This window comes from Ochotona curzoniae, unplaced genomic scaffold, assembly GCF_017591425.1.
Source record: "Ochotona curzoniae isolate NIBS_2020 unplaced genomic scaffold, NIBS_Ocur_1.0 contig_46, whole genome shotgun sequence".
NCBI lineage: Eukaryota > Metazoa > Chordata > Mammalia > Lagomorpha > Ochotonidae > Ochotona > Ochotona curzoniae.
The window spans coordinates 9,329,690-9,343,798 of NW_024466340.1; the positions used below are offsets into that span (position 1 = coordinate 9,329,690).

At 61.5% G+C, this 14,109-nt stretch overlaps 2 protein-coding genes across 6 annotated transcripts in view; one reads left to right on the top strand and one right to left on the bottom strand.

Moving 5' to 3' along the window:
* The first annotated feature begins 123 nt into the window (after positions 1-123).
* On the top strand, positions 124-4,904 carry NOC4L (nucleolar complex associated 4 homolog). The gene is made up of 14 exons (XM_040987168.1): positions 124-248; positions 327-447; positions 553-668; positions 1,423-1,530; positions 2,814-2,963; positions 3,040-3,139; positions 3,211-3,245; positions 3,438-3,488; positions 3,563-3,674; positions 3,832-3,892; positions 3,972-4,082; positions 4,162-4,405; positions 4,564-4,677; positions 4,751-4,904. Exons 1-14 carry the CDS (start codon positions 144-146, stop codon positions 4,868-4,870), a joined length of 1,548 nt encoding a protein of 515 aa, XP_040843102.1. The 5' UTR covers positions 124-143; the 3' UTR covers positions 4,871-4,904.
* Positions 4,905-6,255: 1,351 nt separating this feature from the next.
* GALNT9 (polypeptide N-acetylgalactosaminyltransferase 9) overlaps positions 6,256-14,109 on the bottom strand; it is a 28,231-nt gene continuing 20,377 nt past the window's right edge. The window contains exons 6-11 of one of the 5 annotated variants that reach the window (XM_040987166.1): positions 12,829-12,946; positions 10,495-10,680; positions 8,037-8,174; positions 7,161-7,242; positions 6,769-6,950; positions 6,256-6,402 (exon numbers count right to left, since the gene is read on the bottom strand). In XM_040987166.1, coding sequence (XP_040843100.1) covers positions 6,256-6,402; positions 6,769-6,950; positions 7,161-7,242; positions 8,037-8,174; positions 10,495-10,680; positions 12,829-12,946 — 853 coding nt within the window. Of the gene's footprint in view, positions 6,403-6,768; positions 6,951-7,146; positions 7,287-8,036; positions 8,175-10,494; positions 10,681-12,828; positions 12,947-14,109 lie in introns of all 5 variants that reach the window. The other 4 variants (XM_040987167.1, XM_040987165.1, XR_005884592.1 and 1 more) reach the window with 4 other exon arrangements.

Here is a 14,109-nt window from a genome sequence, read left to right on the forward strand (position 1 = left end):
GGTCTGCGCGGAGCAGGCAGCAGCGGGCGCGCGGCGGTGACGCCACCGGGCCCTGCGCGGAGCAGGCAGCAGCGGGCGCGCGGCGGTGACGCCACCGGGCGCGCCGGGAGGGAGCGTCGCGCGCGCCGCCCGGAGCAGGCGGCATGGAACCCGCGGACTCGAGACCGGCGCTCGGCCGCCTGGTGGAGGCGGTGCTGGCGAGCCGCGGCGAGGCCAACGCCGTGTTCGACATCCTGGCCGTGCTGCAGGTGGGGCCTGCGTCGGCTCGGCCCGGGCGGGGGAGCCCGGCCCGGCTCCGGTCCACTCAGCGCCCGCCTCTCCCGCAGGCCGAGGACGAGGAGGACCTTGATGTCGCCGTCCGCGCGTGCAGCCGCCTGTTCGGGGCCTTGCTGGAGCGGGGGGAGCTGTTCGTGGGCCCGCTGCCCTCCGAGGAGACGCTGCTCGCAGGTGAGCGCCCTCCAGCCCTGTGCGACGCCCGGCCTGCGGCCAAGTGGGGGAGATCCGCCGGCGTCCGCCGCATGGCTGACCGTGATGTCCCCACCACGCCTGCAGGGGCCCAGGGAGCCAAGGGGGCCACGCGCACGTACAAGGTGTGGATGCGGCACCGCTACTGCAGCTGCTGCCGTCGCCTGCGGGAGCTCCTGGGCCACCGGTCCTTCCAGGTCCAGGTGCGTCTGGGTCAGTGCGGAGGTGCGGGGCTGTGGGCGCTGTGTGTCCAGGACAGGGGGCTGTGGGCGCTGTGTGTCCAGCACAGGGGGCTGTGGGCGCTGTGTGTCCAGCACAGGGGGCTGTGGGCGCTGTGTGTCCAGCACAAGGGGCTGTGGGTGCTGTGTGTCCAGCACAGGGGGCTGTGGGTGCTGTGTGTCCAGGACAGGGACCTGGCAGTGGGTGCTGTGTGTGCAGGGCAGGGGCCTGTCTGTGGGCACTGTGTGTCCAGGGCGGGGGGCTGGGTAGTCACTGTCCCAGCTATTGGGAGAGCTCTGCAGGCCTCTGGCATCACCTCTACTGTGAACTGGATGGGAGCAGGCAGTGCTGCTGCTTCTCAGGGTTTTGGGGTCCCCCTCGCTGAGCCCACAGGTGTGTAGCTGTGGCCATGGGCACAATCAGTAACCCTCGGCAGCAAGCGGTGTGGTTCCCATGTTTCACAGTTTGCCATTTCTTGTGATTCTTAGTTGAGAGGTTCACTTTCCAGAAGCCAGGGTTGGAGTGAGACTTGTGGGATCAGGGCCCTCCTGGAGTGGGTGTGGAGATGCTAGGGACACCTGGGCTCAAGCCCTTGGTCCCCTGCCACACCGGGACATCTGCTGTGGTACCAGAGCATTCGGAGCATTTGTGGGAGCAGCTCTCCCTGCTTCCTGCGTGACACTGGCTTGGGCGCAGCCTGCCTCACGCACCTGCTGCAGCCTCGCCCCTGCTCTCCAGGAGCTGGCCCTGGGCACACTCATGAAGTTCATCCAGCTGGAAGGGCTACACCCCCTGGAGAGGCCCAAATGGGAGGGGAACTACTTGTTCCCCCGGGAACTCTTCAAGGTGAGGAGGTCCTGTGGGTCCATGGGGGTCCCCGGGTGTCTTCAAGGTGAGGCAGCCCTGTGGGTCCATGGGGGTCCCCGGGTGTCTTCAAGGTGAGGAGGTCCTGTGGGTCCATGGGGGTCCCCGGGTGTCTTCAAGGTGAGGAGGCCCTGTGGGTCTGTGGGGGTCCCCGGGTGTCTTCAAGGTGAGGCAGCCCTGTGGGTCCATGGGGGTCCCCGGGTGTCTACAAGGTGAGGCAGCCCTGTGGGTCTGTGGGGGTCCCCGGGTGTCTTCAAGGTGAGGAGGTTCTGTGGGTCTGTGGGGGTCCCCGGGTGTCTACAAGGTGAGGCAGCCCTGTGGGTCTGTGGGGGTCCCCGGGTGTCTTCAAGGTGAGGAGGCCCTGTGGGTCTGTGGGGGTCCCCGGGTGTCTTCAAGGTGAGGAGGTTCTGTGGGTCTGTGGGGGTCCCCGGGTGTCTTCAAGGTGAGGAGGTTCTGTGGGTCTGTGGGGGTCCCCGGGTGTCTACAAGGTGAGGCAGCCCTGTGGGTCCATGGGGGTCCCCGGGTGTCTACAAGGTGAGGCAGCCCTGTGGGTCCATGGGGGTCCCCGGGTGTCTTCAAGGTGAGGAGGCCCTGTGGGTCTGTGGGGGTCCCCGGGTGTCTTCAAGGTGAGGAGGCCCTGTGGGTCCATGGGGGTCCCTGGGTGTCTTCAAGGTGAGGAGGCCCTGTGGGTCTGTGGGGGTCCCCGGGTGTCTTCAAGGTGAGGCAGCCCTGTGGGTCTGTGGGGGTCCCCGGGTGTCTACAAGGTGAGGCAGCCCTGTGGGTCCATGGGGGTCCCCGGGTGTCTACAAGGTGAGGCAGCCCTGTGGGTCCATGGGGGTCCCCGGGTGTCTACAAGGTGAGGAGGTCCTGTGGGTCCATGGGGGTCCCCGGGTGTCTTCAAGGTGAGGAGGCCCTGTGGGTCTGTGGGGGTCCCCGGGTGTCTACAAGGTGAGGCAGCCCTGTGGGTCTGTGGGGGTCCCCGGGTGTCTACAAGGTGAGGCAGCCCTGTGGGTCTGTGGGGGTCCCCGGGTGTCTACAAGGTGAGGAGGTCCTGTGGGTCTGTGGGGGTCCCCGGGTGTCTACAAGGTGAGGAGGCCCTGTGGGTCCATGGGGGTCCCCGGGTGTCTTCAAGGTGAGGCAGCCCTGTGGGTCTGTGGGGGTCCCCGGGTGTCTACAAGGTGAGGAGGCCCTGTGGGTCTGTGGGGGGGGGGATCCCCAGGCGTCTTCCATATGGGCTCTGGTATTAAGCAAGGACACTGCCCTAGTCGGTGGTGGCAGGCCTGCTCGCACCTGAGGACGACCGTAGCCTGCTCCTCTCGTGCTTCCGGGAGTATCTGGAATACGACGACATCCGCTACCACACAATGCAAGCAGCCGCCGACACCGTGGCCCGTGTGACCGACCAGCACCTGGAGGTGAGCGGCTCGTCCCAGCCATCCCGGTGGCAGGGAGGAGGGCTGTGGCTTTGGGGCTCAGGCTGGGTTCCGGCAGGTGCCCCCCAGCTTCTGGGAGAATGCCTTCATGCTGCTGTCAGCCGTGAGCCTGCCCTGCCAAGAGCGCCACATCTTCAACTTCTACGTGAAGCGTGAAGGTGAGTGAGGCATGCGGGAGGGCTGGGCCCGGCCTCTCTCGGGTGCTGACCACGGCCCTGCCTTCCAGCAGAGTCCTCTGACAAGTGGAAAGTGGCTCACCTGAAGGTGAGACCCCGCTGGGCACACCCCTGCACCTCCATACAGGCCACCAGGGTCAGAGGGTACCCATGGGCCTGGTGGGCACATCCCTGTGGGACAGTCCTGAGCTGGAATTCCCCTGCTGTGTGGGCGGGGGGGCGCGGCCTGGGTCTTGGGTCCCAGATGAGGAGGACAGCGTGCCGCCCTGCCCCACTGCAGGAGCACAGGAAAGCATTCCAGGTCATGTGGCTTGGCTTCCTCAAGCACAAGGTGAGTCTCCAGGTCCCAGGTCGGAGGGGGGTGAGGTTGGTGGGCTGCACCCTGACCTGCCAATGGCCACGCAGCTGCCCATCGGCCTCTACAAGAAGGTGCTGGTGCTCATGCATGACCACATCCTGCCCCACCTGGCCCAGCCCACCCTCATGCTCGACTTCCTCACCAGCGCCTACGACGTCGGTGAGGCTGGCTCCCAGCTGGGTGGGTGGGGCAGCCCTGACAGGTGGGATCTCCCTGCTCGTGTGCCCCCAACACCCAGTGTTTGCCATCCACACTGCCCAGCCTGTGTGGTGGGAGGGAGGGTAGGTGTGGTGCAGGTCTGTGTGTCCGTCTGCAGGGGGCGCTGTCAGTCTCCTGGCCTTGAACGGGCTCTTCGTCCTGATGCATAAACACAACCTGTGAGTGCTCTGGGGGTTGCTGGGTGGGGACCAGAGTCGGGCCCACACCCTCAGCATCTCATCCCTCTGCCTTCCCCAGGGAGTACCCCGACTTCTACAGGAAGCTCTACAGCCTCCTGGAGCCCTCCATCTTCCACGTCAAGTACCGAGCCCGTTTCTTCCACCTGGTTGACCTCTTCTTGTCCTCCTCGTGAGCCAGGGGTGATGGTCTTGGGCAGGGAGGAACGTGGCAGGGCTGGCCAGGGCCTGACACCCACTGCCCTGTCCAGCCACCTGCCCGCCTACCTGGTAGCTGCCTTCGCCAAACGCCTGTCTCACCTGGCTGTGACTGCGCCTCCTGAAGCCTTGCTGATGGTCCTGCCCTTCATCTGCAACCTGCTGCGCAGACACCCAGCCTGCCGCGTCCTGGTGCACCGTCCTCGCGGCCCGGAGCTGGACGCAGATCCCTATGACCCCAAGGAGGAGGACCCGGCCAAGAGCCGAGCCCTGGAGAGCTCTCTGTGGGAGCTGCAGGTGACAGGACACATCTACCCATCCTTCCCCTCCCCTGCCCCCAGTGTGGTCAGGAACACAGCCATGTCCTGAGCTGTGGCTGGGTCCTTGTGTGTGCAGAGCCTGCGTCCAGGCCCCTGTGTGTGCTGAGCTGTGGCTGGGTCCCCTTGTGCCCCCAGGCTCTCCAGCAGCACTACCACCCAGAGGTGTCCAGAGCTGCCCGTGCCATCAATCAGGAGCTGACCATCCCAGAGGTCAGCATTGCTCCACTCCTGGAACTCACGGCTTACGAGGTGAGTAAAGCCTGGAGGAGACCCCATGGACGGGGCAGGCAGATTCCAGGACCACCACTCTCATCCCCTGCAGATCTTCGAGAGTGACCTGAAGAAGGAGGAGCCGGTGCCACTGCCGTTGGAGTTTGTACCAGCCCAGGGCCTGCTTGGCCGACCCGACAGCCTCTGTGCCCAGCTGTTTGCACTCAGCTGACCCTGGCCCTCTGCTGCCTGAATAAACACTTCTGTAGACAAGCGTGGCTCCTTCCTGGGCTTGTCTGGGGGCAAGAGAGACCCTCTGCCCTCTCTACAGCCTGGGGGTCTTGGGGTCACAGGGGCCTGGGGCTGGCCAAGAGATTTGGCCCCCAACCCATGCAGCAACAGGTTGAACTCCAACTCAGTGTGATGTGTGGGGGAGTTGAGTCCCCTTCCCCTTCCGCCTTGGTAAAGGGGAGGAGCCAGGGGAGGCATGCAGCTGCGTTTGTGCTCATCTGGCCACACCCTGCAGGGATGCTTGCTGTAGAATCTGAGTCCTGGGGGCGGGCAGCATGGCCAGCAGCCACCACAGCTCAGGTAGGGACTGTGATATTAACAGAGCCTGGGCTGCACTTCCTCGGCCCACCTGTGTCCCTTGGGCACCTCCCACCTCCGAAGGTTCCTTTGTGAGGTTCATGTCAAACACTATGTGAGGAAAGAGGTGCCCCTGAGATGGACTGCGCGTGCCCTGGGCCTTGGCACTGGCCACATCAGTGCCTGTGCCAGGCAATGTGGCACACCCAGATCTGGCTGTCACAGGCTAACCCCCCTCAGCATGGCAGCCACCACCTGGGGCAAAGGTCATAGGTTGAGAGGGTTTAGGACCAGCAGTGAGGAAAGTATACCTCATAAGCCATCGGGACTCCCCACGGGAACCCCTATGCCCCAGAGCCAGGAGCCTCAGCAGTTCTCACTGAGCCTAAGTTCCTGATTCTCCCAGGAACTTAGATGCCTAAGCCCCAGTTGCCTAGGGAGCCTTGGGCCTTCACTTCACCAAGCTGCACCACTGCTCCCAACAGCTCCCCAACAGGCCAGGTAAACAGGGTTTTCTCATTCTGTCCTGTGATGGCAATGCCATCTAAGTGCACACGCAAATCAGGGTTTGTGGCTGGCTCAGGCCACCAGGAGAGCAGTGTCCTGACTTAGAGCAGCAGAGATCAGGGTGCTGGCTGTGTGCCAATAAAATTTTATTTATAAAAATGGGCCAGAGGAGCAGGAGCTGGGCAGGTGGCAGGAGGCTGGCTGCCAGTTGGCACCCTCCATCCAATCCACCTTGGTATGGCTCCCTCCACTTGTGCTGGGACATCAGCGGCTGCTCTGGGTGCTGCCTGGGTTGCCAGAAGTGAGAGGTCAAGCAGAGGAGGGCTGTCCAGTCGCAGAGCCCCTGGCCTCAGGCAGGGCGGCCTGCCCTTGGGTGTGACAGCTGGGGTTGGCACATGCGGGGGAGGGGCAGCCTCGTGGAAAGGCACATGGTGGGACCGGGGCTCCCGGGCCTCTGCAGGGGCCAGCCTGAGGGCGTGGGGGGGGTCACAGCCAGGGCTGCAGCCCAGGGGGCTGGGAGGTTCAGGGCTGCGGATTTGTGACCCAATTCCTGATCGTCCACTTCTGACCTGAACACCTCTGCACCACCAGCCGCAGCCCGAAGTTGGCTTCTCCGGACATCTCCACCTCTAGGCAGCGGCCCGTGTCCCGGCTCACAATGGGGCTGCCCTGGGCGGGGGGCAGGTAGACGGTCAGCTTGGCTCTGCTTCATCCTGGCGTCCGCCAGTTGCCCTGCTCTCCGCTTCTGGGGTCCAGGAAGGTGCCAGGAATGCTAGACGGGGCTGTGTGAGACCATTCTGCCCTCAAGCTGCCCTGGCCTCCTTGGGTCCCCAAGCCTCGACGGCACTGGCCTGGCAGCTCAACAGCCTTTGCTGGCTTCTGTTGCCCAGCTAAACTCAGCCAGATCCAGCCTCTGCCTCAGGAGCCTTATTTGCCCAACAAATGACAACGACTGCCCCTTCCGCAAAGGCTGCAAGCAGCAGCTGGCCCAGGCCCCGCCCCCAGCCCCACCCACAGCCAGCAGAGGCCCCTTACCTGGATAAAGTCCCACAGCCGCTGGGTGGGTCGGGCCACATTCTCACACTTCTTCAGGGCAGGACTACGGCCCCTGCCCTCGTCCACCAGACACTTGGAGTCCGGTAGGAAGGCGGTGGAGCCCAGGGGCCCGAGCTGCAGGAGGCCATCCCTGCTATACCGCACCAGCTGAGGGGACCACCAGGCACCATGAGCAGGACAGGCACCTGTGTGTGCTACCGCCCACCCTGGCCCAGCCTTCCCTGGCAGGCCATGGACTAACTTCAAGGGCACATAGGCCAGACTGTAAGCCTGTTGTAAGCAGGGCAATCTGACCCTCAGCCTCGTGCCAACCCCCTGGTAGGTGGGGCAGGACCCCCAGCTGTCCCAGGTGCCTACCTGGGAGGACATCCCGTGGCAGGGGTACAGGATGGCCTGGTCGTCGTCCTCCGAGCCCTGGTCCAGGCAGTAGCCACTGGCTTTGCTGTTGCGTACCTGCCAAGGAGCTGCCGGTCATCGGTCATCGAGGGACCTTGGGGCTGAGGCCACAGGGGGCTGCTCTGCAGCTGCTGCAAGGGACAGGACCTGGGGGCTCTGGGTGCTGGGCCTGTGGGAGCATGGGGCTTCGTCCCTGGGAACATGGAGCCATGTGCTGGCACATTCGGTGCCCCCTGAAAGCTGTGTGGGTCAGTGGGGACTGTCCTCCCAGGCCCCCTCCCCCATCCCTTCCTGAGCACGCTGAGAAGCCTGGGCCCTCCATGACGGTGAGCTGAGGGAAGTGGAGCTGCCCTGCCCTGCTGCATACTGAAGGCCCAGGGAAGCTCCAGGAATGACCAGCCGCATGTGGGGGTGTGCAGGTGACTGCATGAACACACGTCTGACTATGCGTGTATAAACGTGTGTAAGTCCATACACGCATGCATGCACCCTAACATAAACATGTGGGTACATGTGTGCGCATGCCGTCTTGGCAGGATGATCATTGAGTTGTCTGTTCATAGGCCCCTCTGAGTGAAAATGAACCACACGAGGAAAACTGCATGAGTCACACTTCTGTGCACACGTGCACTCGAACAGTGTGCCTCACGTGCGTACGTGTGGCTGCACGCTTGTGGATGCATTTGTCCGTGAGTGGCAGGGCATGTGTAAGAAGCATCTGTACACGTGCATGGCTGTGCAGTGATGGAGGCGCCTGCACCGGGCAGTTTGTGTATGCCTATGTGTCCACCCATGTGTACTTGGTGTGTGTCAGCGCAGGGCGCGTGTGACACACACCAGCAGAGGCGTACCTCTCCATAGGCCAGTGTGTCGCTGTAGACTCTCATCTCAGGGTACACGTTCTCCAGGTACCACTGGAAGCTGCGGCATTTCAGCCTCTGGCGCAGGGCCAGCCTCTCGGACACGTCCCCGAAGTCCACCCCTGGGTTCTGCAAGGCAGAGTGGATGGAGGACACACGAGCTTTCCCTGTCCTCACAAGGCAGGTCTTCCCAGGAGCAGTCCCACAGGGCTCCAGCATGCCTGTTCTCCGGGAGCCCGGAACGCCCAGCTCCTGGGAGGTGGCTGCTAAGGATGCAACTTCCTGCCTGGGCAGGGTTCTGGCTCACCAGCTAGCTAGATTTTGGGTGGTTGCTTGGAAACTGAGGTCACCCACACCCCAGACCTGAGGCCCCACACATGGTCACACGTGAGCTGGGGGACCCAGGCCCACCCATGGCCCCTAGGACGGCATCATGGGAAGCTGGGGCCTGGCCTCTCCTGGGCCAGCCAGCCTGTTTGCACCCTGCTGGATGAGCCTGTGCCTGTCACTGGACTCCAACCACAAAGTTGCACAGTAGTCTCAGGGAGCCAGGGTGGCTCAGGCCAGTGCTGGAAGCACTGAACTGTACCACCTGGCTACAGCCTTGGAGCAGTCCCTGCGTCTCTGCCCACATCTTGAACCTTCAAAGCGGGGATGGCCACAGTAGGAGCTCAGGGCCACCGTGTGGATCACGGGATGCACAGCGACACCCAGCTTGCCTAAGGCCAGGACCCTGCACCCCAGAACACATCCCCCACTGCCACACACTCTCACAGCAACCAGAGCAAATTGTCAGGCTGTGTCCACCCTCAATGCAAGCAAGGCAAGAACAGGTGGTCCGGCCCAGCCCTCCAGGCCCTGATGCCCAGCACTGGCCGTGAAGCAGTTGCAAGGAGAATCAGGGCAGTCAGGGCACAGCGCTGTTCTGGTAGCCCCTTGAATACAGCCTGCGTGCCGCAACACGCAATGGTGTGTGATGCATCAGAGCTGAGATCTATGCAGGGCCAACACAGTGGTCCTCAATGGCCTGTGGTCAGGGGTCTCTGGGGTGGCCTCCCCTGGCCCTACCTGTTAGGGTTGTGGGGCCCAAACCTTGACCCCTCAACAGAAGGTGGCAGGGAGCTAGCGCTGTGGCATGGCAGGTAAAGCAACCACCTGGAACACCAACATCCCACACAGGCACAGGTTCAAGTCCTGGCTACTTCACTTCCAATTCCACTGTCTGCCCACACTCCCGGGAAAGCTGCAGAAAATGGTTGGTGTCCCAGCCTCTGCACCCATGTAGGACACCCAGATGAAGCTCCTGGCTTTGCCATGGCCATTGCAGCCATCTGGGGAGTGAGCCAGTAGGTGGAAGATTCTCTCTCCCTCTGTCCCTCTTTCTGTGTGTGACTCTAGTTTTCAAAAATAAATTAGTTGTTTTTTTTTTTTTTTAGCTCTGCACAGAAACAGTGGGGACACGCAGCAGCTGTGTGGACAGTGTGGGCGCCTGTGCAGCAAGCAAGTACTCCCAGCCTTGGGGACCTTCACTGTGGTGAGCTCTGCCACCTGCTGTGGGTCCCTGTGTGGGTGGTCAGGGCCCTCTGGGCTTCAGCTTTCCCATCTGTGGGCACAGACACAACAGGGTCATTAGGCAAGCTCTGCTAGTTGTGCCATAAGATGCTAAGGCTGCTGGCAGGGTCTGTAGGCACTGGAAGAACCCTCATGCCAACAAGCACCCACATCCTGGCAACCTCAGTACCACGATCCCACTGGTGGCAGTGGGGCCCCGTGAGCTCCAACCCAGTGGGGGCAGCTGCCACGTCCCAGGGACAGGAGCATGCCCCTGCCTGCCTCTGGGGACTCTGAGTCCTGAATGTACCCAGTGGAGAGACAGCGGGTGGCTGAGACCCAGGGTCTGCACATGGAGGACTCGGGAGCCAGACTGGAGGGCAGGCCCAATCATTTCCCAGAGGCCTCCTCCCTACCTGCCTGGGAAAAGTGACTATCAGGCCCAGCTCGGTGGTCTACCAACTAAAGTCCTCGCCTTGCAAGTGCCAGGATCCCATATGGGCACCGATTCATGTCCCAGCAGCCCCGCTTCCCACCCAGCTCCCTGCTTGTGGCCTGGAAAAGCAGTCGAGGATGGCCCAAAGCCTTGGAACCCTGCACCTGTGAGGGAGACCCGGAAGAAGCTCCTGGCTTCTGGCTTCGGATCGGCACAGCACCGGCCATTGCAGTCACTTGGGGAGTGACTCAGCAGATGGAAGATTTCCCTCTCTGTCTCTCTTTCTCTCTGTATATCTGACTTTGCAATAAAAATAAATATATCTTTTTTTTTTAAGTGACCATCAAGCAAATTGTCACATGATCTTCCCCAGTGGCCTCACATGCGTAGCTCTGGTCACATTCCCAAGCGCCCTCCCTGGGATGAGGGCGCCCACACCTCCCAGCCCCCGGCGTCACTGACCGTCACGGGAATGTTCCAGGCCATGTACACGTGTGACTTGAAGTCGTCCATCCACACCTCGGCTGCGCGCAAGGCATTGCGCTTGGCATAGTAATCGATGTCATTGTTGTACGGTTTTCTGCTGCGCTCAATGTGGGCCACGCGGGAACAAGGCAGCACTTCCATGCTGCCACCACACTGCCACACCTGGGGAGATGGTGAGAGGCTGGGAGAGATATACACACACAGCCACACCTGGGGGGAGATGGTGAGGGGCTGGGAGACACACACAGCCACACCTGGGGAGATGGTGAGAGGCTGGGAGACACACACAGCCACACCTGGGGAGGACAGAAAGGGGCTGGGAGACACACACAGCCACACCTGGGGAGGACAGAAAGGGGCTGAGAGACACACACAGCCACACCTGGGGAGGACAGAAAGGGGCTGGGAGACACACACAGCCACACCTGGGGAGATGGTGAGAGGCTGGGAGACACACACAGCCACACCTGGGGAGATGGTGAGAGGCTGGGAGACACACACAGCCACACCTGGGGAGATGGTGAGAGGCTGGGAGACACACACAGCCACACCTGGGGAGGACGGTAAGGGGCTGGCAGACACACATACAGACACCCCTAGGGAGGACAGTGAGAGGCTGGGATTCCCCTGACACACACACCCACCCCTGGGGAGGACAGTGAGAAGGTGGGACCCTTGCTGCCACCTAGTCCCTCCTGCACACATGCCCCTGGCCCCGTCCTGAATGCACCTGCCTCCACGGTGGGAATGTCACAGACAAAGCAAGGGCAGGCCTTGACCCTCTCTGCCTCTCCCATCAGGCCTTGAGTTTGCCTACCCCAACACAGTCTTCTCTGCCCAGGTCCCCTTTGCTCTGCTTAGGGAGCCTGGCCCACTGGTCACTTTGTATGGAGTTTGTACCTCTTGCTGTGCCAGTGCAGTAGCAAGCCATGGTGACCAACCCTTCTCACTTTGCTGAGCTGGTGGGCCCCAGTGCAAGACACCCCTCCAGACTGAGCTCCGAGCATTGAGCTGGACAGTCTAGGCAGTGCCAGCCTCATCTGCTTGCAGACAGCTCCCATGCCCCACCCACCGAGCACCTGCTCTGGGGCCAGTCAGGACAGGGATCATTGCTGGGCTCCAGATGGTCTAAGGCAGACTCTGACAGAAACAGTGATGTCAGGCACCAGGTCTCACCGTGACCTTCGTCAGCCCTCATGGACGTGGCAGCCCAAGGACTGCTGCCCTCTGCCCAGCAGACAGGCTGCACAGTGAGTTATTCGGGAGGCAGGAGAGGCCGCCAGTGTCCAGGCCGCGTGCTACTCAGCGTCCTGCCACCATCTGGCAGGCCCAGTCTCACCTCAGGCCCTTAGTATGAGTTGCCCCCTGGCCTGGTGCCCAGTAACTGGACCCCAGCCCTTTTATCTCCACTTACTCCTAGGATCTCCCTCCCCGTCCTCCCCTTCCCCACTCCATCCTGTGTCATCCCCCCACTCTGTTCAGAGTGACCCTCCATGTCCGCCGTACCTGGCTCAGTCCCAGCACCCATGGCGGTCCCAAGTCCCTGGCGTTCCCACCCTGTACTGCCTTTCCAACTGGCTCTGGGGTCACACACTGTGTGCACTGCTACAGGCACCAGTCATGCGTGGGTGACAGACACACAGCCCTGACAGTGGGAGCAGGAGTGGCTCTTGGGGTGAGCAGGGCCAGTGGGCAAGGCGCCTGCAGCCACAGGGGAGGGTAGATTTGGTTCTCAGTGGAGGGGAGGGGCACCCTGGGACCAGCAATAGGCTGAGCAGGCTTCATGTGGCAGCAGTCCCATAGAGCAGACAGCTGCCATGGTGGACACAACCCTCTCCCTTTCTCCGCCCCTAGCAAGCACCTCAGGAGCGAGGGGCGCACTGAGTCTCCTCCACCACCACTCGTCCAAAATTAAGCTTGCTTGAGGCCAAGCTAGCTATAGCCATGGGCCCCTGGGAACATCAGAAGCCAGCAGCCTTTCTCCAGGCCTAGCCCAAATCCCACAGTGACACAGTGCAAACTCCATGGAGTGAGCTGACACAGGCAGGACGCTGCCTGGTCAGCAGCCCACAGTGGGCCTGGGCCGTCCTTCTTATCCCCTGTGATTGATGGACAGCCTGTTCCAGGTGCCTGGTTCCAGAGGCTTCTCGCACGGACTCAACTTGGAGCCTTTGCAATAGCTGACAGACAGCTCTCAGGACAGCGTGGGTCTCTAGGCAGGCACCTGCCCTCCAGCCCTGTGAGCGTCTCCACAGCCTCACTGCCCACACTCCTGCCCTCCAGCCCTAGCCCTACTACCGTCCCACTTACCCTCATGCCCAGCTCGATGTTCTCTCCACCATACACCTCCATGCCAGGGTCCAGCAGCCCAATGTCCCCAAAGTACTGCCGGTCCACCACGAAGGAGCAGCCAATCATGGCCGGGGTCCTGGAGGCAGCAGACAGCCACATAAAACAGCATTCTTGGTGGCCCTGGTGCCTGGCTGGTACTGGACTTCACACCACACCTCCTGGCTCCGCTGCAGTTGCTGTGCCCTGGGCCTGAGACGGCTGTTCCTGCCACCGCTGAGCTCCACCCTTGGAGCCAGGCAAAGCCATGGCACAGAGCAGCATTCAGCCCAGGCAGCCTAGCCCAGGGCATTAAGGAACTAAGTGACCTGGAGAGCCCTGTGGTGGCCATTAACATCATTCCCCTCGCCCGTCACTGCCACCTCCTTCACAGTCCTGTCTGGAAACGAGCAGTCAGGGCTGCAGGGGGCAGGTATGGGGCTGTGCCTGCTGACCCCAGGCTCTGAGTGGTGATCCTTGGACTGACCAAGTGCACAGCCTGGGTAGTGCATGCAGCGGCTGCTGGCTTTGCCTTCATTTGTCATAATTTTATTTAGATCTATGTGTAAAACGTCAGTACCTAAACACACAAGCCAATACACTGGTTGTGTTTCTGCTATTGCGTGTGGCAAACTACAGCAGGCAGGAGGGTACTCGTGACTGGCAATCACCCGGACACAGTAGTTGTCCACCGGGGCAGCGAGTGGGGTATGAGAATGAGAGAGGGCAAACCCTGCAGAACAGGTCTTGCAGCCTGTCAGGGGGGTTTTCCTGCCGTGTGGCAAGCACAGTGCGACCTCTTTACTCCTGTCGGTGTGAAACCCCCTTCAACAAAAACAAAATTGACCCGCAGTCCTCACAGGAGTCAGGGCCCACCAGCTGCCCACAAGCAACAGGGGCATTAAAAAGTAATTGTCCTTTCATTTCTGCAAAGACCCATTTTGTTCTGTCATTAAGTTCTGGTTGCAAACCTAACTGGCAACCAGATGGTAATAGTGTCTTTGATATTTTAACAGTAAGCCTTTGATTGGTTAAGCTATAGCTCAGTATCAGCCAACAGGTGAATCTTTCATTTTCTTAATAACAATAATCATGTCAGGGTGTCCTCTCATGAACTGAAGTGCCAAGCTCCCCGCCGAGCCTATCATGACTGGGAATGATTTTTTCATTATTGCCTGGAGTTCACAAATAAAATAAACTCACAAGGTGCCAGCAGCGGCCGACTGCTGACAGAGTCCAGGGGCAGCAGGCAGCAGGCGCCCT

What these genes read in the sequence shown, in the direction of transcription:
- NOC4L (XM_040987168.1), top strand. Translation starts at nt 144, where the DNA reads ATGGAACCCGCGGACTCGAGACCGGCGCTCGGCCGCCTGGTGGAGGCG. An exon ending in ACATCCTGGCCGTGCTGCAG is followed by an intron (nt 249 to 326) that starts GTGGGGCCTGCG and finishes CCTCTCCCGCAG; the next exon opens with GCCGAGGACGAGGAGGACCT. An exon ending in TTGGCTTCCTCAAGCACAAG is followed by an intron (nt 3,489 to 3,562) that starts GTGAGTCTCCAG and finishes ATGGCCACGCAG; the next exon opens with CTGCCCATCGGCCTCTACAA.